Raw genomic sequence first — 21,807 nt, forward strand, 5'->3', positions numbered from 1 at the left:
GCTCCTCATCACCCCATGGCCCTGTTCTGGTTAGCTCCAGGTGTGTCTGGGCAGAAGGGGCCAAGCTCCAGCCTTCCTTTGAAGCCTACGGTACTATAAGTCATCACATATTTTACACGTACCCTGCAGGTCCCCTGGGAAAGCTTGGGAACACTCTGCTTTTATGAAACCTGAAGTGACCACATTTCTTCTGCTGACAGTGACCTGATTTGGGCCACTCTGAACTTGGTAAAACTTCATTTTAGCGATGCCAGATGGCAGGCAAGGAGGCCAATCTATTATGGATGGCCAGATGCACTACATCTTCAGCACGGAGCAGTTTTACAGCGCCAGGCAGGCAGGAAATCTGTGCTGTCCTCCCAGCTGCCATGGCTGTCTCACCACCACTTGATAGCATCAGCTCGCTGGGCCTCGCCTTCCCCAACTATGAAATGGCTGAGCAACGCTCTCCCCGCTTTGGCAAGTTCATCGCACCCCCAGCTTGACGAAAAGGCAGCATCCGAGTGCCAGAGGCTACAAATGCTAGCACGGCCCCTGTCCCAGCAACAGCACCTGACCCCGCTTTGCTAAGCAGTGGCGTAAATGCCAGTGCGCTGGCTTCCAGGAATATCAGGCTGTTTCATCAGGGATAACACAAATCATGCAAGATATGCTTGCAAATAAAAACCGAAGCGTAGGTGGGTTACTCAGCAGAAGAACACACAGATCCTTTCTGGCTCCATGTACTGAAACCCAGCTCCTCAGTAGCAGCTCATAAAAATTCAAGCCACAGGACTCTGAGTATATGCAACACCAGAATTAGCTTCGTGAGGAGGCTCTTTAGGCTGTTTTCCAAACTGAAGTCAATGTTGTACTTGCAGTGAGTTAAACACCCACATTTCTGTGCTTGCTGCAAACTGCAAAGTGAAATCATGAATGAGCAAATAGCGGAGCCGCATGCCTACAGACAGCAGTGTCACTGCAAGCCAGCGCTGCTCCAAAGATCTGAGCGGCGTTGGAGAAACACCTTCCTTCTGCTTCCTGTGCGCTCACACATTCTTCCTGGGGCAGCGAGAGGCACGGCACAGATTTTTCCGCATAATATCAGTTAGTCCTTTCAGCCGATGGAGCAACTGCTTCTTTACCACCATCAGTCCTGCTTTGCTGTGACTGAGCAGCAACCCAGAAGCCCGATTTTGTCCAGCTTTGCTGTTGTGGTGCCAGCATCACTTCTCTTAGGACATTCTGGGAAACACCTTGAGTCACTGAACCCTACTGAGGAGAGATGGGATGCTTCTTGCACTGCGGCACAAACTGTCCATAGGAAGGGCTGAATTGTCCTAGGCTGCAGTGTAAGATGCTCAGCAATGTGGCTGGAATGGCAGCACACCAGGGAGGTACTCACCTCGTGCGTGTTGGGGTCAGGAGTTTCACTGCATGCTGGTTGGAGAGCCTGGCTCCACTTTTAGGTCAAGCATTGTCCTGAGATCTCAGCCCAGCTGTTACAGATCAGGTACTACACGTGGCAGCAGGGAGGAAGCGCTCACCTACGTGTAACAATTCCACACGCCCACTCCAATTTGGCTGCAATCAACGCGCTTCCTCCTTCGCCGTGCCAAAAGTGCTGCAGAGGAGGGCGGGCGGGCTGTGACCTGCACCAGCGCCGGTGACACGCAGGCCTCCTGGAACGCACCTGCACCCTAAGGACACGCAGCCGACCTCCCCATGAGCAGCAGGGTCACATCCCCATGGCCAGGCATGCCACGAGATCTGGGGAGCAGCCAGCGAGCACCGCGGTGTGCACGCCCTTGCGAGGCAGGAGGCTGCCCTAAGGGACGAGGAGCTGTGGGCAGGAGCGGTGCTGGCTGTTGGGGCAGCTGGGCGCATCCGGCCCCGCCGTGCCGAGGATGTGGTTGTGGCTGCTCGGCCGCATTCCCCCCGACCTGGCACCACGAGACTCAGGAACGAGCTGAAGGAGGAGCAGGTTCAGCAAACAGCTTGCCACCGGGACCTGCCCGCGCCGCAGCCTGAGCGTGACTCAGGAGGGCTGGGCGCTGGCCCGAGGTGCAGCCCAGGGGGAAATGGGGGCATTGTCCCTTCCCCAGCCCCGCCGCACATAGTCTGTGGGCTCACACCATGGGCCTGGCCCCAAAAATCCCACAGGTACCGCCCATGCTCCAGCCCTGGCTCTCCCCATGTCTCCCCGACCTGGGTGGCTGGAGCTTCCTCACTGCAGGTACCCACAGGGATTGTTGTGCTGGATAGGCCTAATCTTGGGGATTTTTAGCTGCCAGAGCAGTGGGAAACAGGTCTCCCTTGTCCCTTCCCTGGCTCTGCCCTTGAGTCACTTTGCAGCCATGGGCCGGGCACGGCTGCCCTGTGGTTTATCTGCCTGATTAACTTATGGCAATATTTGTTTAGGGCTTTAGGATCCACACAAGGGACTATAGAAACATTTCCTATTGCGCACGAGTTCCTGAGGTGCCGCGTTTCAGCCTCCTGCAAAGGTCAGGTAGAGGGAAACTCCTTGGGGGCTAACTCAGCGCCAGCCCGGGCCGTTCGGCTGAAGCTCCCCTGCCACCCATGTATGCCCCAGATGTTGGGGCCGCCCAGCTGAATCTCAAAACCAAAGCAGAACCTTCCCCTACAAAAAATAAAAAAAATATAAAAAGATAAGAGAGAGAAAGAGAAAAATTATATCCCGTACAAAACTACCCTGTACTCAATAAAGTTTATTTTTCAAGCTTGGCTTTGGAGCATTCACAATACAACTGTAATAGAAGCCTTAGCAAGAAAATGAGCACATCACAAAATAGTCTATGTCACGTCTGAAATACAAAAATCGAAGTCTTTGTATAAAACATTCAGACACGAGATTGATAGATGGATACAGTCCTTTATTCTTTTTTTTTTTTTTTTTCTTTTTTCACCTCTCCATTTATTCCAGAAAAAACTTTCGTAAAAAAAAATTCATTGCTTCTTTTGGAATAAATCTTTAAAATCATTTCTTTTAAAACGCGTCTTTTGTTTGTACAACACGAGTTAAATATATTATCGGTATTCTGCAGATGAATCACACCAGAGAACATTCACAGTACGTGTATCCTGGCCACTTGGGTAGATTTCTCCTGCTGTAGGACAAGCGTGGTGCAGAGGAGGAAGGCAGGCAATGAAGAGACCAGAAAGGAGGCGTCAGAGCTTTTGTGCCCAGTGCCTTTTTCCCACCTGCCTTTACCTCTCCAGCCCCTGGGAGCTCCGGGCTCCTGCTTTACGCCAGCCCGGCTTCCGACTGAAGATAAGCCATGGGAAAAACAAAATCAAACTAAAAACATGTGAGAAGCTTGGGAAAATGGCCTTGTTATTTTCTTTTCTTTTTTTTTTTTTTTCATCGTGTGTAAGGGAGAGGAAAAAAATCCCCTTATTTTGTTCTTAGTCTCCACGATACAATGCAGGTTTGTTATTTAAAATCTTGCCATAGATCTGCAAAGGGCTGGGCCAGGAAAGGCGTGAGCGTGTGTGTGGAGAGAGTGACATGCAGCCGCGCTGCCCCAGAGTTTTATTGTTGCCCTGTAACGTGGACCTTGCTTTGCACATTACTTACGTTTCTTTAACCAGCTATCAGCTGGAGAGATGCAATAACAGGCCCTTTCCTGAGAGCACAGCCAAAACTCCATTTTCCACAATAACTGGTAAAAAAAAAAACAAAAAAAAACAGGCAAGAAAAAAATGTCTGGAAGACAAAACAACAGCTTCCTTTTGTCAAAACTCCCAATCGGCGACGGGTGCCAGCTACTCTGCAAAGTGGCGGCCGGGAGAACCCACGAAATGACAAAAATTCCAGCGAGCCACAGACATTCCCAGCATTTTCATCAGCGCTACTTTAAACATCCATCTCTGGAGCCGGCTGGTGCTCCTGGCGCAGGGAAGGGCTGCCCGCGGGGAGCTGCGGCAGGAGGGGGTGAGCGCTGCAGGTCCCTCCCCGGGAACCTGGGGGCTCTCCAGCCTCACAAACCCAGCCGGACCCCCCCTCCTGCCCTCGGGGGGCTGTGACCCCTCTCCTGGAGGGGATTTGGCCTCCTGGCAGCGGGCAGCGCGTGGCAGGAGCGCGGGCATCACACGGCGGCCGCCACGTGCAGGCAGGGCAGCGGCGGGCGCTCGTAACTCAAACCTTGCTCGGCGGGGTACCAAATATTTACGCACGCTATCGTCCTCCTGAATCGGAATCAAATGCCCTCTAAAGGCAGCGGGACAAAAGGGATTATCTGAAATTTGGGCTGCTAGCAGTGCGCGGGGCTAATAAATAACAGCGCCTCCACACAAAGAGCTCCTCTGGGGAGGATTTGTAAGAGGAAAGGCAAAGGCTGTGAAAGGATAAACAGCAGCTAGCAGGCCCTTTGTCTTCGTTATCTGATCCCAGATAAGGCATCCCTGTCTACGGTCAGTGCTGGGCTTTTCCCAGCCTTTCTCTCCAGCCACTGCCCTGGGTGACCTTGCCGCTCGGCGGGATGCCTGTCCTATGGGGCGAGCACTGCTGGGACTCATTTCCCAGGGGCTCAGCTTTCAGGCAGGAAAACTGCCCAAAGACAAGTCAAGCACATCTTGAATGGGGTTCCCGAGAGCAGGAGGAGAGGGTTGCTGCTCCCTGGCTCCGATCTGTGCTCAGGGACCCGGGCACACCAGCACCCTTCAGCCAGGTACCCGCAGGTACCCACAGGCAGGGGCACAGGGGACGCGGTGCCCGTGAGCTGGCCGCCAGCTGAGTGGCCAATTTCGGGCCAGGAGCTGGCATTTCTGCACCACGGATCCCTGCCATGCCGAGGAAACTTCCATCTAAATGCCTTTGTGAAAGAAAAGGTGACACTGTGAGAGTTGAGACTTACTCCAGCCAACATTTCCCTCTGTGAGCCTGCCTACCGACAAGCCCCTTGCAGCAGGAGCAGGGTGTAGGAAACCAGGCAAAACCCTGCCCTCACATCAGGGCGAAATGCGTCACTGGTGGCTGATGGCTATTCATGCTCTTCCCTATCAAATGGAAACAATTAATGAACTATTCAGCCTGCTGTATGCTGGACATACCGAGAAGGGAACCGAGCAGGGATGGGCAAACCTCAAACAATGCAGACGTCTGGATGCTTGTCTAGGACAAACCCGACTTAACAGCTTTGGTCTGATGGGGGGAGCGCAGGGGGTGTCGCGGCGAGCACTGGCACGGGGAGGAGGCGCCTCCGGAAGCCCCGGGGTCTCCTCCTTTATCCTCACGCTTTGCATTCGCAGAGGATCACAGAAGAAATCCCGCACGCATGGCAGAGTGGAAAGGAAAGAGAGCTCCGAGTGCCCGGTGGGGAGGCAGCGGCGTGCAGCAGTCAGCGGCGTCCCCCGAGCGCTGCTCTCCCTGGCAGGGCAGCAGGTTAGGACATGGGCACGTCCCGCCGGGCCCAGCACCAGTCACAGCACCCACCAGAGAGTCCCAGCCGTGTCCAAGGGCTCGAGGACCCGTGGGTGGGAGGACCGGTCATCAGGGAGAGCCACGAAAGGGACGTGGATATTAAACAGAGAGGAGACCTCCCGCAGTGCTCGCACACCTGAAGACATTTCAGGCTGGTGGCAGGCTGCGGGGAAGAGGTGCAGCAGGGCTTCCTTGCTCGGGCTGGGTTTGGCAGGCTCCCGATGTGCTCAGTTTGGCACCAGGAGCAGCCCTCGGCCAGCTGAGTGCGCTCAAATCTCCGCACGCGCCTCGGTCCCGTGGCGGCCGTCTGAGCCAGGGCTGCTGCGACGTGGTGCTGGCTACGCACGGCGTGGCCAGGCAAGAAGGTTCGAGGGATGATTTGCTTCTCCCCGGGTCTATTTCTGGTCCCCACAGCTGAGCTGTGGGAGGTTTGGCACCTCTCCCCCTTCCTCCGGGTAGAAAAGCACTGCGGTGGGTGTGCGCAACACTTGGGTACGGCGAGGCTGCGCGGCTCGGCTCCGCCGCGGGGCTCAGCGCTGGCACGGGGGCAGACGCGCTCCTGAGACGGCGCTGGGAGTGGTGTCCTGTCCTCGGAGCCGAACCGGGGAACGCAGTGGTGGCAAGGACAGGGGGATGCTGGGGGAGGCAACGCGAAGCCCTCTGCTCCGGCTGCTCCCCCCTTGTCAGGATCCAGGTACCGAAGATGGGCAGAGAAGAAGAGGTTGCGCAGGCAGAGGCAAGGGCGCAGGAGGAGGGGGCTGCCCCGGGCTCGTGCTTCAGCTGCGGTCTCTCCGGTGCCGGGCTGGGCGATGCCCCAGCTCGTAATATGGCTGCACGGCGTCTCTCCGAGGCATGGGGGTGCAGAGCAGGTTGTCTGAGCAAAGGCACATCTTCACAAATGCCTGCCTGAGCCGAACGTGATGCAGCTTTGCGGACACCACCCTCTGCTCACCAAACCTCCCTGTGCCCAGCTCAGCCCCGCGCGCAGCGAGCGGCTCCCCCAGGGCAGGGCACGATCCTGGGCAATGCCAGGGCAGCTGCTCACTGCAGCACCTGCAGGGAAGGTGGCAGCTCGCGTCCGGCAGGGGCAACGTGAGAACAAGTGGGGGAAAAGGCCACAGGTCCACCAACAGCGGCTGCTGGGGGCTGTGGGGACAGGCAGGGAGAGCCTGTGGCCAAGGGCGCTTCATCAGCATCGTCCTGCTGGGGTTGGCAGTGCTGCGGTGGGGCGGGTGGGAGCGTGTTGCCATCTCCTTTCTCAGTGCTCTGATCTCCATGGTGACAAGGGGAACACGAGGTCCGGGTTTAAAATATGCTCTGCCGCCTGTTCTTCCCTCGGGCTGAGGAAGACAGAGAGATGAGGGTCAGGCAGGTCAGACGTGAGCGGTGCTTGGGGGGCACCAAGCCCTGCGGTGCTCCATGGGTTGAGAGCCCGAGGTCGTGTGAAGGAGGGAGCTGTGCCCCAGGGCACCTAGGTGTGACTTAGGTACCAACAGGTGATGAGTGAGGATGCTTCAGAGGTAACTTGTGGACTAAAGCAGGGAACAGGTTTGGTTTTCTCTTACGTGGGTACCCACTGGGAGTAACCCCAGTGCCAGCGCAGCCTGTGGTACCATCCAGGACTGGAGTCAGTGCCGCTTCCCCAGACCTACCTGATTGCTGAAAGGCTGAGCCTCGGTAGCCAGGGTCCTTCTGAAGCTGGATCTCCTTCAGGGAGAAGATGGAGACATCTGGGCAGAGGGGGCAGAGAAAGAGGGGTCAGTCCGGCCGGCTGATGGGATGGGGCGAGCAGGAGGGAGGGCAGTGCAGCACTGCGCCTCTGCAGAGCCTTCCTCTTGGGCTCATCCCTGCTCTAAGTCACCCTGCCCCAAAACACTTCTGTTCTCGCAGCCCCCAGGCTCCCACCCCACCCTGCTGCAGCAGCGCTCGACTCCTCTGAGCAAGCAAAGGCAAGCGGCAACCGAAAAGACCTGGCTGCAAACCACCACCCTCAGGCTGCCAACCACAACCCCCAGGCCGCACAGCCGCCTTGCTCCACGTCCCCCGGGCCGAGGGCAGCACACGCTTACTGTCGGGCAGGAGGTGCACCCGCTCGCCCAGGCTCTTGAAGTAAGGGTGCCGCAGGGCTGCCTCCGCCGAAATCCGGCTCTTGGCTTCGTACTGCAGAAAGACCCAGAGAAAGGCAGTTACATTCACACTGCGCGTGCAAAATGGCATTTGGTGGGGTGTGCACCACACAGGGTGTGTGTACACCGGTGTGCCTGCATACGCTGTGCACACACCTGTGCGAGGTGTGCGCCTAAGCAGTTTCACGTGCTGCCTGGGTGACGGCGCGTCCAAACGCTGTGCACACCACTGGGGCACGCAGGCAGCCACCAGTGCTGTTGGCATGGGCACAAGGGACACCACACACGGTGTGACCATGGGAGTGCACTGCCCACATCACACCTATCTGGTTTTTGTGCCAGAGGACAGCGGGTGAAGGATGGCTCACCACCCTGGTGGGAAGTGGTTTGGGACAGCATCCACCAGACTGCTGCTGTACAGACAGGGCTCATTCTGCACTCGCAGCCCCTCTCCTGCCTGGCTCCGAAATCAGCACGAAGGCAGCCGGAGCACTTCGCGCCACCAGAGCCCCTCGGCAGCCACCTGGGTCGCTCTACCACTTACCAGAAGGAGGTTCATCAGCAAGTCAATGCCTTCTGATTCCAGCCTGAGGAAAGGAGGAAATAAAAAGTGGAGCATTACTGCACCCAGGACACGTTGTCAGAGTCCCTGCAGGGGACACGGGGCAGCTGGGACCTCCGGCACGTGGCTGCATTCAGCTGCTGCCAGCACCACATCGAGGAGATGACAGCGGTGTCCCCAGCTTCCGTTTACACCCCGTGCAAGCCCACCGTGCCTTCTGCGTTGGTGCTGTGGGAGGTACCTTGGGGCGTGATTTATTAGCGGCTGGGCTCGGTACTGCGTGAAGTTGTAAGCCTTAAACTCCTCGTTGGATGTTATTCCCGGCCACGTGTCTTCTGTTGGGGTTCCTGGGAGGGGGAGAGAGGGAAACCTGTCGTGCTCACCAGTTGTGGGGCCAAGAGCCATGGCAGCCCCCTGCACCCCCGGCACCCTCTGCCCCCGGCCGGCAGCGCCGTGCCAGCTCCCCCCGGGCGGCCGAGGCTGCGCCCCGGCCCCGCTGCCACAGTCAGCCGCTGCCCTCAAGTGGGCGTTTGGGAGACAGCAGAAGACTCACCCAGCAGCCTGAAGATCAAGTGCAGCTCTTCCTTCACCGTGGAGCCGGGGAACATGGGCCGGCCAGTGACCATCTCGTAGTGGATGCAGCCAACACCCCTAAAGCGCAGCAGGAGCGGTGGCGTTAGTGAGGGAGAAGCCCCAAGGATGCCCCCACAAGCAGGACTGGGGCTGCTGGGGAAGGGAAATCAGCTCTGACACAAACAGCAAGGAGCCCCAGGGGATGCAGAACACAGCCTGGCATCAGGGAGAGCCCACCACCCTCTGGGCACCCAACGCTGTGGGCACGTGCGGCGCCGCACCACCAGCGGGATGGCAACGCCCGACGCGGGGGCTCGGAGCCCCTCGGGACACTCAGCTGGCAGCAGTGGCTCACCACATGTCAATGGGCGTGGAGTACTCCGTGGAGCCCAGCAGGACGTCGGGGGGCCGGTACCACAGCGTGACCACCTCGTTGGAGTAGGTTTTGGTGGGGACCGACTTGGCTCTGGCCAGCCCTGAGGACGAGAGGGGTGGGCATGAAGGAGTGGCGCCTTCTTGCGGGGCCGTGTTTTCCCCAGAGGTGCTTCGAACTCTGCCAGGTAGAAAGCAGCAGCCAGGCAGAGCCAGCTTCAGGAGCACACACAGAATTGTGGGGGGGTCCTGAGCTGCTCATGCAGGTCCCCCCCATCCCTCCCCGCTCCAAGCTGCTGCCAGAGACCGCACGGCCTCTGCCTCTCCCCTGCCCCACCGACCGAAGTCAGCCAGCTTGAGCTCTCCCCTCTCGTTGATGAGCAGGTTCTGGGGCTTGAGGTCTCGGTGCAAGATCTTCCTCCCGTGGCAGTAGGCCAGGCCCCGCAGCAGCTGGAACATGAAGATCTGCGGGGGCAGAAGGGGTTGGCGCTCAGCCCTGGGGCACAGGCAGCAAGAGGCCAAGGGACTCCCAGACTTATGGCTGGGGAAGACCCCTGGAAGCTGGAGACACCTCGTAGAGACGTTCAGGCCTGGCTCACCTTCACGTTGTGCACATTCATCAGGTTCCCGCAGTTATCGAGGTACTGTTTGAGGTCATTGTCCTGCAACGAGAAGCACCCATCGGCCTCTCCGTCCCCTGGCCCCCTGCTACCCGCCCGCAGGAGCGCAGCGCCCCCCGGGACCCACCAGGTACTCGAAGACGAGGGTGAGGGAGCGCTCCGTGTGGATGATGTCGTGCAGGGTGACGATGTTGGCGTGCTTGAGGTTCTTCAGCAGCGACACTGGGGGAAGCAGAGGCGGGTTGGGGCATCAGGACCCGGGCACCACGATGGTGGGACGCCCCCGGTCCGCCCGCACCGAGCCAGCTGGGGACCCGGCACTGCTCACCAGGGCCATGATCAGGGAGAGCCCCCCGTGCCCTCACCTTCCCGGATGGCCGTGCAAGGCGCCCCTTCCTCGTGCTCCAGGCGGATCTCCTTCAGCGCAACGAGGTTTTCCGTCAGCTTGCTGCGCCCCTTGAAGACGGTGGCGTAAGTGCCCTGGGGGAGAGGGAGGAAATGGAGGGCATGCGGGCCATTTATCGGGGTGGCACAATGGTGACATACTCTGTACCATTTGCAGAAAGGATAATTTGAAGCTAAAGGGCTCAAGCCCATAGCAAGACTTGGTCTGAACAGTGCTAGGTATTAAAGATATTTGGCTCCAGTCTGCCCTTCAGCGGTCCTTTTAACCTAATTTAAATCCTTGAGGGGGTTTCAGCATCTCCTTACCTCTCCCAGTTTGTCCAATTTAACATAGGTCTCCAGCTTCCCGAACCCGATATCCGACTGTAAGAGAAAAAGTAAAACATCACTGGGAGGGATCTCCTCCAGGGAAGGATGAGCGCCCAAGGACGCGGGGCCATGATTATTTCAGAGGCAGATTGATCGAGGCAGGCGCCTGCACGATGTGGATTTGTGTCCTGCAGAAGTGGTGCAGGCGAGCATGAGATCCTTCAGAAAACCTCCGCAGCCGATTGTAAAGAGCTGACGATGCCCTTTCCATCGGAGAAGCCCGGTGGGATCCTGCGGCCAGCACCCAGCCCTTTTCTTGAGTGCTTTCCTACGTGCTGCTCTGTACTGTAACTCCCCTCACTTCTCTGCTCCTCAAATCAAGCGTGAAAGGGACATTTCCCCATTTGGAACAGTGACTTGTTAATGTATTGCTGGGACCTGCTCTCCTGTACCCAGTGAAAGAAAGGGCAACCACCACAAGGCAAGGGCTTTAGGTTTCACTCCTAGCAGACCCCTTACGCTGCACTTCTCTGTGGGCACACAGACACCTCCTCGGTTAGTCCGGGTCATTCACGTGCCAAGGCAGGGGACGGTTCCCAGCACTTCAGGCCCAAAGCCCAGGGAAATCCTAGCTCCTGAAGCTTAAATAACAAACCCTGCTGTTCTCTCCTCCCTCCCCACAACAGGCACACCAGATCTGAAGACACCTGCTGACACCTCGCCACTGTGACCGTGCCACTGAGCGCTCCGGGGCAGCAGGACACGCGTGTGCACATTTGCAAACAGGACACCAGGTTTGTGCGCCTACATATGCTGATGCTCTGCAGTAAAGAAACCGAAATGCCAGCATTAATGCAAAGGCTAATTCATTATTTATCGGCATTTGCATTTCAACCAGCAGAGGCTCCAGCACTCGTGGCACTGCAGGAGGTTTCCACCTCCTCCCCTTGGAAGGAGCGGGGCTGGGAAGGGCGCCAGGTGTGTGCAGAGCTGGGTGAAGGAATGCACAGGCCTGGGGATTTGCATGGCAGCGCACGGATTGGCACATGTAGGGGTGGCATGGGGAAAGGATGAGTGTGTGCATACGCACAGGGGCAAATGTGCACGGGGCACATGGCAACGTGTATTGCTGGGAGTGCGCAGAGAGGGATTTGCAGCGTGTGTGTCTCAGTACAAGGGAACTTGCACAGGGGGACGTGCCCGTGTAGGTGGGTGGCAACCGGCACGTGCATCTGCTGGCTGCTGTATGCACAAAGCGAGGTGCTGTGCCCGCACTGCTTGCTCTGCACACGGAGACTTACGAGGGAAGCCCGCCGGGACATCCTGCTGAGGGGCTTGGGGAACTCCGGGCTCTCCATCTGCAGCTTCTGCAAGAACTCGGGGGGCAGGCGGATGTCCATGGGCAGGGAGAGGCGCTTGCTGACATCCTGCGGAGAGGGGCGGGAGAGTAGGTGATGAAAGCACCTGATGAAAGGGACTTCCAAGGGGCAGTGCCCTCTATCCAGAGCTGACATCAGTGGCAAAGAAATGGGGGCAACACCCCTGGGTCAGGGGAAGAGGGAAGGTGTGTGCACGGGGATGCACTTGGGGCTTTGTCCGGTACCACGGACATGCTGAGCGCACCTGCGAGGGCATCAGGGCTCTGAGCAAGGGCATCAGGGCTCTAAGACCACCAGACCCCCATGAATTGAGCACTGGCTCTTCCAGCCAGCAGGCAGGTAGCAGCCAGAACTGGCCACGTCCCTCCTGCTCCCCAGCAGCACTTGCCTCCATGGAGAAGCGGCGCTGGTTGTTGTTGCGGTAGCGCACGGCCATCGGGGACTGGCCTTCCACCTCGGAGGGGGAGATGGGGGCCGTGTCGGCTCGGAAGTCCCTGCCCAGGTGCTCCAGCTGCAGGTGCCCTTGAGCCAGGTCTGAGGACAAAGAGAAAGGACAGCGAGCTGCTGGAGTGGCAGAAGTACCACCACGGCCCTTGCCTTGATGGGAGCAGGGCAGGGAGGTCCAGAGATGCTCCAGGGCCACGGGAAAATCCTTTTCTGTCTCCACACCCAGAGGCAATACCCGCTGTTTGCTACAGGCTCCTGGTGCATGGGTCAGCATTCATCTCAGCTTCCCAGCCTTATCTTCACTAACGTCACCTTAGACAAAACGTGACACGTGCTATAGGGACACCTAGGAGCCTGACCGCGGCTCTGGATCTGGCAGTCATTTATTGCAAAACAAAACGCTGCGAGCTTTCCTGCCCCAACCTGCTGCACTTAGCCAGATGCGCCACCATCCTGAGAAACACAAAAGCCCTCTTGAAAACCAAACCAACTTAGAAAAATCGCTCTCCTCTTGGGACTCTGGGTGTGAAGCCTCATCAAGCCCAAGAAACCCTGAAAGGAGCAAAAAATCAGAACAAAATAAGCCATTGAGCTCCCTCTGGCCTCCAGTTTGAGACTTGCACTTAAAGCTCCTCACTTGGTAATTAACGGCTGGCTGGTAGGAAGTGGGTTCCCTGATTCATGGGGAGGCAGCACTAACTGGGCTTACTGGGACAGAGGAGGCAGCACTAACTGGGTGTGCTGGGACGGAGGAGGCAGCGCTCTGTAGGCTGCACGGAGGCCATCCCTCCCTGCTATGCCTAGCGCAGATTTCGGTGCCCGATCGCGGCGTGCTCGGGCAGCCAGCGATGATCTCACTGCTGAGGACGGGCGAGGGAGGGCTGGGACCTGGCCGCACGTTGCTCATCTGATGGATGAGAGGTGGCAGGCAAGTGACCTGGGAAAAGATGTGGTTTCCTGCCATGGGCACGGGGGAGAAGGGGACCTGCGATCTGAGGGACGTGGGGTGCCCTCTATAAACAGCCCGCACCCACGGGAGGGGTGCAGCCCATGCCAGGGGTCCCCCAGCACCTGAAACCATTCCAGGAGATTTTGTATGGGTGGGCAAGGAGGCACAGAGACGTCCCTTCTCCCAGCACTGCTGCGGGGCTCCGGTCCCTGTCCCTTTCTGGCCATCTGTCTGTGCAGGAGCAGCTAGGAAACCTACCCCGAATTAAGCACAGGTACAGAATTAGCATGGATCAATTAAACTGGATCAAAGCTTTTTAGCTTGTTCACCTCCTAAGCAAATTATCTGAAACAAAACCAAAGGCCATTTAACATCTGACCAAACAGAGTTCAACTAATCCACTTTAAAAGATAGCTTGGGTGAATTTGTGCTGGTTCCTCGAGCCCAAAGTCCTGGTAAAAGATGCAGCCTGTCCCCAAAAGGCACAAGGTCTGTCCAGACCAGCAGCCCACCAGCTCTTCATCCACAAAAGCACCCACGGCGAAGCCCAAAGGCAGGACAACAAACCGGCCTCCCAGCGCATGTGCAGGGCAACAGGACACGAAAATGCTGCAAATTACCACAAGATGAAAACAGCACCTAAAACTACACCCAGGACTCGCAGGGATGAGGGGAATGGTGACCTGGGGCCAGAGGCAGGCTGGAAGTGCCAGCCCAGCCCTAACGGTGTCCCTGACCCCGGGTCCCGCAGGGCTGGTGCTGCCCTGGGTGCCCAGGACCTCTCCGGATGCTCACGGGAGGGGCCGTGGGCGTGCAAACCGAGGGCCTGTCTGGTTCTGCTCGGCGTTTCACGTGGCTTGCAGTGAGCCCTGACACCCTGCGAATAATGAGGCTGCATGGGATATCAAAGCAAATTAAAGCGAGACCGCAGACACGGCGGCTGCCTTTGACGAGCCTCCTGCCTTTTTTTTTTTTTTTTTTTTTAATAAATATATTTAAACACTGTCTCTGCCAAAACAAGCTTTGATCTCCCAAGGAAAGGGGCCAGAACCCTTCACTCCTTGCCTGACTTATAACTTTTAATTACTTTGCTAAGTGTGAACTCTCCTCTCAAAGCTCTGTTGCACTCATGAGGCAGGGCTGCACGCAGATCTGGGATTATTCATCCTCCTTCCTCCCCCTCATCCTCACTTCTTTGTGGCCGTGTGCTCCAGAGGCCAGATCTGGCTCTAATTTATGCTGTTTGACCTGGGAGTTACGCCGGCTTCGCAGCCCTTTTCTGGCCTCAGAGGACGGACCAGGCCGTGGCTGTTCTGGGGCAAAACAGCTCCGGAACAGGCACGAGCTGGTGCTGAGCACCACGAGCCCTTATCAAAGCAAGACTCAGCACCTCTGCAGATCCGGAGCACAGAGGGTGCCTGGGGAAGGGCAGGAGGGAAGGAAAGTCCCCTTGCCTTCAGCCTCCAGGGGAGCTGGAGCAGCCACGGTGAGGTAGATGCAGAGATGGTGCTGGCTGTTGTCGAGGTTCAGACGCTGCCCAGGGCCCAGCCCGGGCTCTCCATAACCCAGGATCTTTCCTCCACCCGAGCAGAGGCCGTGGTGGTGCCCAGGGCAGAGGCACGGCGGGGTGGGGGCACTCAGGACACCCCAGTGGGCTGCCAGAGCTCCGAGCCCAGCACCCCTTCCCTCTGGGCATCGCCAGGCTCTGCCAAGGTGACATTGCCCGCGACAGGATGTGTCCGTGCCGGAAAGCTGTTTGCTTTTCCATTTGCTGGCTCTGCTTCTCCCGGACCTCCCTTTATCGGCCTCCGCGGCCAGCAGCGAGGTCGTGGGAACTGGAGGCTGGGAAGGACGGGGCTGGGGACTGCCCATCGCAGACCCTGGTGGTGTCCTCCCACGAGGTGTCCTCGCCTTGTCCCCCTGCCAGAGCAGCTCTGCACGTGCGGAGCATCTCACGGGCAGTCTGCTGCTCCTCCCCAGGGACAGGGACACGGACAGGCCACCCGAGAGCAGGGCCCGCAGACGGCCGTGACCTCTGAGTGCTGATAACCTCTGATTTCTGATGCTGGGGTGGAAATAAAGCCTGCAAACGACTCCCCGAGGGGTTGTGTGAGGTGATGAAAGAAAAATCCCACTGTGCTGATCTGTGCTATGAGCAGTGCCCTTCGTGTGCCCCCCTCCAGCCCAGGCAGCTCCCACGAGCTCCAAGCCCCCAAGGCAAACCCCACAGAAGAGCGACTTGTACATAAACCCCATTCTCATCCCCTCCAGCACCCCCAAAGTGATCCTGCTCCCCTACACAACCAAAGCACTCCCCACCAAGGCTCCCCAGGCACACGGCTGTGGGGGGAGCGCTCCCAGCTGCGAGGAGGGGGACACAAAACAGCCAGGAGATGTCTCAGACAGATGTGGTTACTGGGGCTCTCCAAAAACAGCCGCAGCAGTGGGATTAAGGGCGCTGTGGGGGTGACCCCTGGGGGCTGTTTACGCCCCGGGGAAACCCAGGCAAGAGGGAGGGAGCGCTGGGCACGGCGGGCAGGGAGCCTGGCTGGGCAGGGGGCTCAGCTGCAAAGTGGGGCTGTGCACGGGGGACACCAGGACGTGGGGTGTCCCCGTGGAGAGCGAGGTGTTGGGATGGCACCGGGGGTCCCACAGCCCTGCTGTCCTCCCAGCTCCACGCAGGATGATCTGATCACACCGTGGCACTGCCTAGTGCCGGCCCAACTCTTCCCAACTCTCAGTCCCGCTCTGACTTTGCTCTTTTCCTTTCCCACCTACTTCAGGAGCGACACCGAAAGCCTGAGGACAGATAGATGCTGCACGCGCTGCTTTGCTGTGCAAGGACAAAGGAGGTGCCGTGACCAAAGCCTCGTTACAGCAGCAGAACGGGGAAATCGCCTCTTCGACAGCCTCAGCTGGCACGGCGGAGATAACGAGCCCGGGCTCAGCCATCCCAGGGCCGAGGTGCCCCGAGGGAGGCAACAGCAGCAGCAGCTGTCAGCGCCTGGCGGTTTCTTAGCCTCGCACCATTTTATCCTCACGGCTTCTGAGCATCTAATTAAGGGCTCAAGTCTAATTATAGCCCCGGCTGCTTGCTAGGGTGTGAGGGGCGGTGTGTGCATGTGAGGAGCAGGGAAGGAGGGTGCGGAGAGATGCTGCAGAGGGTGGCTGGGGTGTCTGGAGGGGTATGAGGGGTGCCAGGAGCCGCAGGGGTGAGGAAAGGCAGCTCAGCATCGGGTTACTGCATCTCTCCTTTGGAGCAGGCTCGCTGGCAGAGACAAGCCCTCCCTGCTGGGCCAGCCACGAGTGCCAGGCAATTACATCACGGCCTCGGCCCCTGCTTGCAGCAAAGTTTCTAGCAATTGTGGCTGCAGGGTGAGGGGAAAAAAACAACAACAACAACAAAAAAAACCACGAACGTGACCCGAGCGGAGCCCAGGGCAGTGACACACGAACATGAACGGGCTGGCCCGGACAGAGCTGCTTTTTGCTAGGAGGCAGCAGCAAGCCCACGACGCGCTCGCCGGGGGCGGTTCAGCCTTGCACCCGCAGCAGCGAATCGCCCCCCGGCTGGCTCAAGCCCAGCTCCGTCGGGTTTCCCAGCGCCGCCTGCCAGCAGCTCGCCCTGCCTGCCCCAGCACGGCCGCCCCGCTGCGATCTGCTGGGGCTCCTGCCCGCAGCGCTGCCTCTCCCTTGCTGAACCCGCAGCAGCCAGCCCAGCCTGCCCCAGCCTGCCGCGAGCGCTGCTCAGCACCGCTCGGGGAAGGGACGAGCACCGCCGCGCTCGCAGGGCTCCCGGCCCTCAACCTCTCCTGCACCGTGGAAACTACACCCCAAAGGAGAAGGCTGCGGGTCCGGGAGGAAGCTCAGAGCGACCCAGGTGCACCCCACGTGCACCCTAGGAGCCCCAGGTGGACAGACAGCAAGGTCTCTGGATTTGGTGGCAGCGGGTGCTGGCAGCCCCGGGGGGCTCGAGCATCGCCGTCACTTTGGGGTGGGCAGGAGGAGATCCCACGCTTTCACGCTCTCCACCTTAACCACAGATGTGTCATTCCTCTCCGCTCTGTGCAAATACCTGTCCCTCCTCGAGACTTGCCCTGTGCAGGCATAAATCTCTCTACCGATCAGATTTAATAACAAGGTGTTGCTAATCCTGCCACATGGATGGGGAGAGGAGCGCAGACAAAGGGGCAGCGGCTTTCCATGCGGCCGGCGGTGGGGGCCGGGGGCTCCTTACCTTCATTCCTCTGGTTGTTGAGCTGGTTGAACTGCTCCGTGAACTCCGTCAGCGACTCCTCGATGGTCTCCGTCCGAGGAACCGAGAGCGAGAACCTCCGCTTGAAGTTTTTCATCTTGTTCATTTTACCTCGTGCCCTGAGGGATGGCAGAGCCCTGCGGGGAAGGGGACGGGGCTGGCTGCGGGGTGTGGGGTGGGACAGACCCGCAGCCCCCCAGGCACCGGGGCCGGCAGCACCCAGAGCTGCACGTCCCTGCTAGGATCCCTGGGCATCCTCTGTGCCGGAGCCACCAGGAGAATCAGGAACCTCGTGTCACTGGGAGCTGACTGTGGTCAGGAGGTGCACGGGGCTTTTTCTGAGCTAATTGTCACAGATGAGCCCAGGGCAGAGCTGTGGACACTGAGTCACGGGTGTCAGCACAGGGCATGCCTTAGAGCTTGCTTGGAAACTCCAGGAATGCCTGGACAAGGGAAAAAACATGGCAAAAGCAGAAAGAAAGCAAGAAAAAATAAACAGCGAGAGAAAAGACACCTTCCCATGCAGTCCGGTCTCCCTGCCCTGCCCTTGCACAAAAAACTTCCCGGGCCAGCAGCAGGGTGCTGGGGGCAGCCAGGACCGGCCGGGGGGTCCCTGCCAGGGGAGATGCTCTGAGCTTGGTCTGCTCACAAGCTCTTCATTGACTCAGATCCGGTACAGGCGCTGGAATCTCCTTAGCCGGAGATCTGATTAGAGCAATAAACCCCTTAAACGAAGAAAACCCTCAAGGGACACATGGCGAAGCGTGCTGTGCCCGAGCAGCCCCACGAGCGGGCTGAGGGGGCTGGCTCTGGGCGTCTCCACCTTGCCCTCCTGCCAGGCTCGTCCTGGTGCTGGGAGCGGGCAGGACAAGAGCTGTGTGTGCACGGCCGGCTCCGTAGCACCAGCCCCGCCGCACTCAGGACTTGTTCCTCCTGCCGAGCACAGACCTAGCGAACGGCCATCTCACCTCAGAGGTGCAGACATCGGGGTCTCACCCCCGACCAGCCCTGGCAGCCCCCAACCCACCTCCCAGGGTGTTTCCATTTGACAGCACCGCGCTCCTTTAACGCTGCTCTCCTCACCCAGCAGCCCAAGGAGGGATTTTAAGTGGGAAATCAGCCCTCGGGACCCAACGGGCACCCAGAGCTACCCGGAGGGGGGCTCCTTCCTGCACCCCAGCAGCCCCCAGCCCCTCTGCCCCAGCCCCCTCCGGGCCACGAGCACGAAGCCGCCGCGGTCGCATTCCAGACGGATGCGCTCAGCCGCAGCATCCGCAGCCAATGCATCGCGTCGCCAGGGCGACGGGAACACTCGGGCTGACATGCCTGCATCTGAAGGCTTAAAAGATTACCGTCAGCAACATAAACACTGCTGGCGTGGCTGCCACACTCGGCTGCGAGGCACGGCCTCCTGCGGCGGGTGCAATCCCCCGAAAATCCTTGGGATGCACCCGAACGCTGGGGACCCGCTCCCCCCGAGCACCCTGCTCAGTAGGAAGCCCCACTCACCTCCCACCCTCAGTGATGCAAAACCCAAACCCGAAAGCTGAAGGCCCCGCGGTGCTTGCATATGCGGGGGTATTTGGCTGGGGGTGGGAAGAGAGGCCAGAGGCTGCTTTGAGTTGCAAAGTGAGCAAGGAGGATGCCAGACGCATCCACTTTGGGCCTCAGACATTTAAATGTTTTCTCAGCTCTACAGGAGCATTAACAAAGTCTCCAGGCTGGTGCTTTTCTCATGGCCAACAATAAAATCTCCGAGCAGCCTTGCTCCTCCTGAAGGGCAGGCAAAGCTTTGCAGACCGCTTTCCCAGCCCACGGCTCTGATCCGGCTCCTCGCCTCACAAACTGAGCAAGTTTTACCCTTAGGCACCGCCGGTGAGTGGAAGTGACACTGGTGTCATGGGCACCCAAGGAACTAAACTGGCCTGAAGAGCTCTGCTCCAGCTTGCACACAGACACTGCTCAAGCAGCACGCGTATGAGGTGCAGATGCTCCTGTGCTCTTGCACTCCCAAATTACCAGGCAGGGAGCAGGGGAAATCTGAGCTGCTCCCAGCAGGTACATCACAGGCTCAAACAAAAGACAAACTCCCCACATTAACCTCCAGCTAATCTCAATGATTATTCTTTAAAAACGAGAGCATACACAGGTTTCCTTACACCTCTGGTGAAGGCTGTGCTCACAAACTGCAGGCTGGCAGCATCCTGAGCTACCCTTGCACACGCCCGTGCAAGGGCGCTGCAGTTACCTGCCTTCAGCTGGGCGCTGCTCACCCCACTGCCACCTCCCCTACGGGCACCGCTGGCACCTTTGGGATCTCCAGCCCCTTCCTTCAGCAGGAGCACCCTCCTTGGACTAGGGGGGGAGTGGGCTGGGGGCTGCTGCACCCCTCCAACACGCCCGCCGTGCCCGGTGGCAGCGGTCACCCCTCCGTGCTGGGGACAAAGCGCTGCCCTGGCAGGAGGGGCACGGGACGGTCCGAACAAGCTGCACGGCGGGACCAGAAAGTCAGGAAAGGTGCTGAGCACAGGCTTTGCCCTCCAGGCAACCCCACAGCCTCCAGAAGGGCCTTTGACTCCAGGACCAGGGAATAAAACAGGGGAAACAGCACAGAGGCCTTTCCATCTCTTCCCTCTTAACAGTGCGGATAGTTAGAAGGCAAGCTCCTTAGCACTGACAAATTTGCGCTCCAGATTGCTCTGAATCCTTCCCCTCCCTGCCATCAGCAGGAGTACCAGCAGCTACAGGCTGCTAAATATAAACCTCCTTGGAGAGGAAGTGGGGTGGGGGAGAAAATAGCACCGGGAGCGCCAGCTACCTCTGCTGCTCCGCGCGAGCCTGCCCTGCGCTCGTTATCTTTATGGCTCCGTGTAATTGTGGCTGTTCTTTCCAGGCAGCCCTGGACCTGCTTGGCATCTGCTGCTGGGGTTCACGTCGAAGTGTTTGTCAGGTGGATTTTATGGGCTTGTTCTTTTCTTAGCCTTCCGGGCCTGCTGGAGAGGAGTTTGCTCTGTCCCACGGGGCCGCTTGGATCCAGGTGCCCCACGGCTGGGATTCAGCCCCCCTCCAGCAGCGGTGGCATCCCACGGCCTGCCTGGGTGCACGCACATTGCACGGGCAGGAACACCCCATGGGGTGCGAGGGGCTTCGTGCCCCCTTGGGGAGGGGGTAACCTGCAGCTGCATTGTTTTAGGAGAAGGTTTTGGGAGAAGGCATCCCCTTCACAGCTAAAGGGAGCCACACAGCCTGCTCCCACAGCACAGATTTCCAAGGAATTGTTGCTTGCGGCTGCCTATTTTCCCCGAATTTTAGCAGCAGTGCACTAAAGGAAGCAGGGGCACTTACTGGCTTGCTGCGAAAGTGACACTTGGTAAGCAGAGCAATGAGATCACTCGTTTTACAGCCCCGAGGCTCTCAAAGCTCCCCGGGAATGAGGACAGCCCCTGGCCGGAGGCACCTCAGGGATGGAGGAAGGCGGCTGACTGCCGACATGCCGAAACACGACGTGGCGCGGTAGGGCACGCAGGGGAGAAGCGATCTAAAATGGCAACGAGGAATTTAGGCATCAACAGGCAAAAATGAAATCACTCAGCCTGGACTTTGGCCAAGAAACGGGGATCAAAGCCAGCCGCGTGAATGATCTGCATTTACTGTAATGTAGTCAGATAGTAAATACTTGGCTAAAACACTTCAAAGAGCCCAAAGCTGAATCCCGTCAGGAAAGCTAATCACATGCTCAAGACGAGATGTTAACAATTCTTTAAACGCCGCTTTCAGAGCCACATTCGCTGCTCTAGCACCGACTGCACTTGCTATTTTTCAGCGAGCTATTCCCACAGGCATTTGGGCTGCGACTCTCCCCATGAATCTCTCGCATTTGCACAGCAAACCCCCCTGGCTCTCTGCCGGGAAGCCAAGAGGCAGGTATTTTCGGCACAGACAAACCATCTTCAGCCTGTGGAGCTCTCCCCTTCCTCCTTCAGCGCATTGCAGAGGCTCGGAAGCAGGGCTTTCAAGCCACAACCACTTTATTGCTTCTCACAAATAAGTCGCTCCTTCTTTTGTTGTTGTTGTTGCCATTTTAACAGACTCCTGCCCTCATTTCACAGCTGAAAAGGTGGAAGGCTTGGAGGGAATAGTCTGCTTTTTTAAACCCCAACCCCCCCGAGAGATTAACAGTTGTGTTTACAAGGCAAAATGAACAGTCCTATTCAGCAGTTACAGCCCATGCTCCTAGCTATTAGGTAGCATTGATTCGCTCCTGCAAGTATCGGGGAAATGGGGAATTCTGCTAGTGGAGCCCTATTTGCTCTGCAAACACAGCTATCGTGCAACGCTGCGTGTGGCTACAGGGCTGAGCAAACACCGCGCGGAGGCACCAGTTG

General features: G+C 58.4%; 1 protein-coding gene across 4 annotated transcripts in view; it reads right to left on the reverse strand.

Annotated features, from left to right (window-relative positions):
- Positions 1-2,695: 2,695 nt before the first annotated feature.
- Positions 2,696-21,807, reverse strand: part of CDK18 (cyclin dependent kinase 18) — a 34,399-nt gene continuing 15,287 nt past the window's right edge. For all 4 annotated transcript variants that reach the window (XM_040535937.1, XM_040535935.1, XM_040535934.1 and 1 more), the window contains exons 2-16: positions 17,405-17,559; positions 12,160-12,305; positions 11,694-11,819; positions 10,390-10,446; positions 10,044-10,158; positions 9,806-9,900; positions 9,658-9,720; positions 9,400-9,523; positions 9,042-9,162; positions 8,667-8,764; positions 8,355-8,460; positions 8,096-8,138; positions 7,495-7,585; positions 7,078-7,155; positions 2,696-6,765 (exon numbers count right to left, since the gene is read on the reverse strand). In XM_040535937.1, coding sequence (XP_040391871.1) covers positions 6,731-6,765; positions 7,078-7,155; positions 7,495-7,585; positions 8,096-8,138; positions 8,355-8,460; positions 8,667-8,764; positions 9,042-9,162; positions 9,400-9,523; positions 9,658-9,720; positions 9,806-9,900; positions 10,044-10,158; positions 10,390-10,446; positions 11,694-11,819; positions 12,160-12,305; positions 17,405-17,528 — 1,422 coding nt within the window. In that variant the 5' untranslated portion in view covers positions 17,529-17,559 and the 3' untranslated portion in view covers positions 2,696-6,730. The remainder of the gene's footprint in view (positions 6,766-7,077; positions 7,156-7,494; positions 7,586-8,095; positions 8,139-8,354; positions 8,461-8,666; positions 8,765-9,041; positions 9,163-9,399; positions 9,524-9,657; positions 9,721-9,805; positions 9,901-10,043; positions 10,159-10,389; positions 10,447-11,693; positions 11,820-12,159; positions 12,306-17,404; positions 17,560-21,807) is intronic.

Source organism: Cygnus olor, chromosome 24, assembly GCF_009769625.2.
Source record: "Cygnus olor isolate bCygOlo1 chromosome 24, bCygOlo1.pri.v2, whole genome shotgun sequence".
Taxonomy (NCBI): Eukaryota; Metazoa; Chordata; class Aves; order Anseriformes; family Anatidae; genus Cygnus; species Cygnus olor.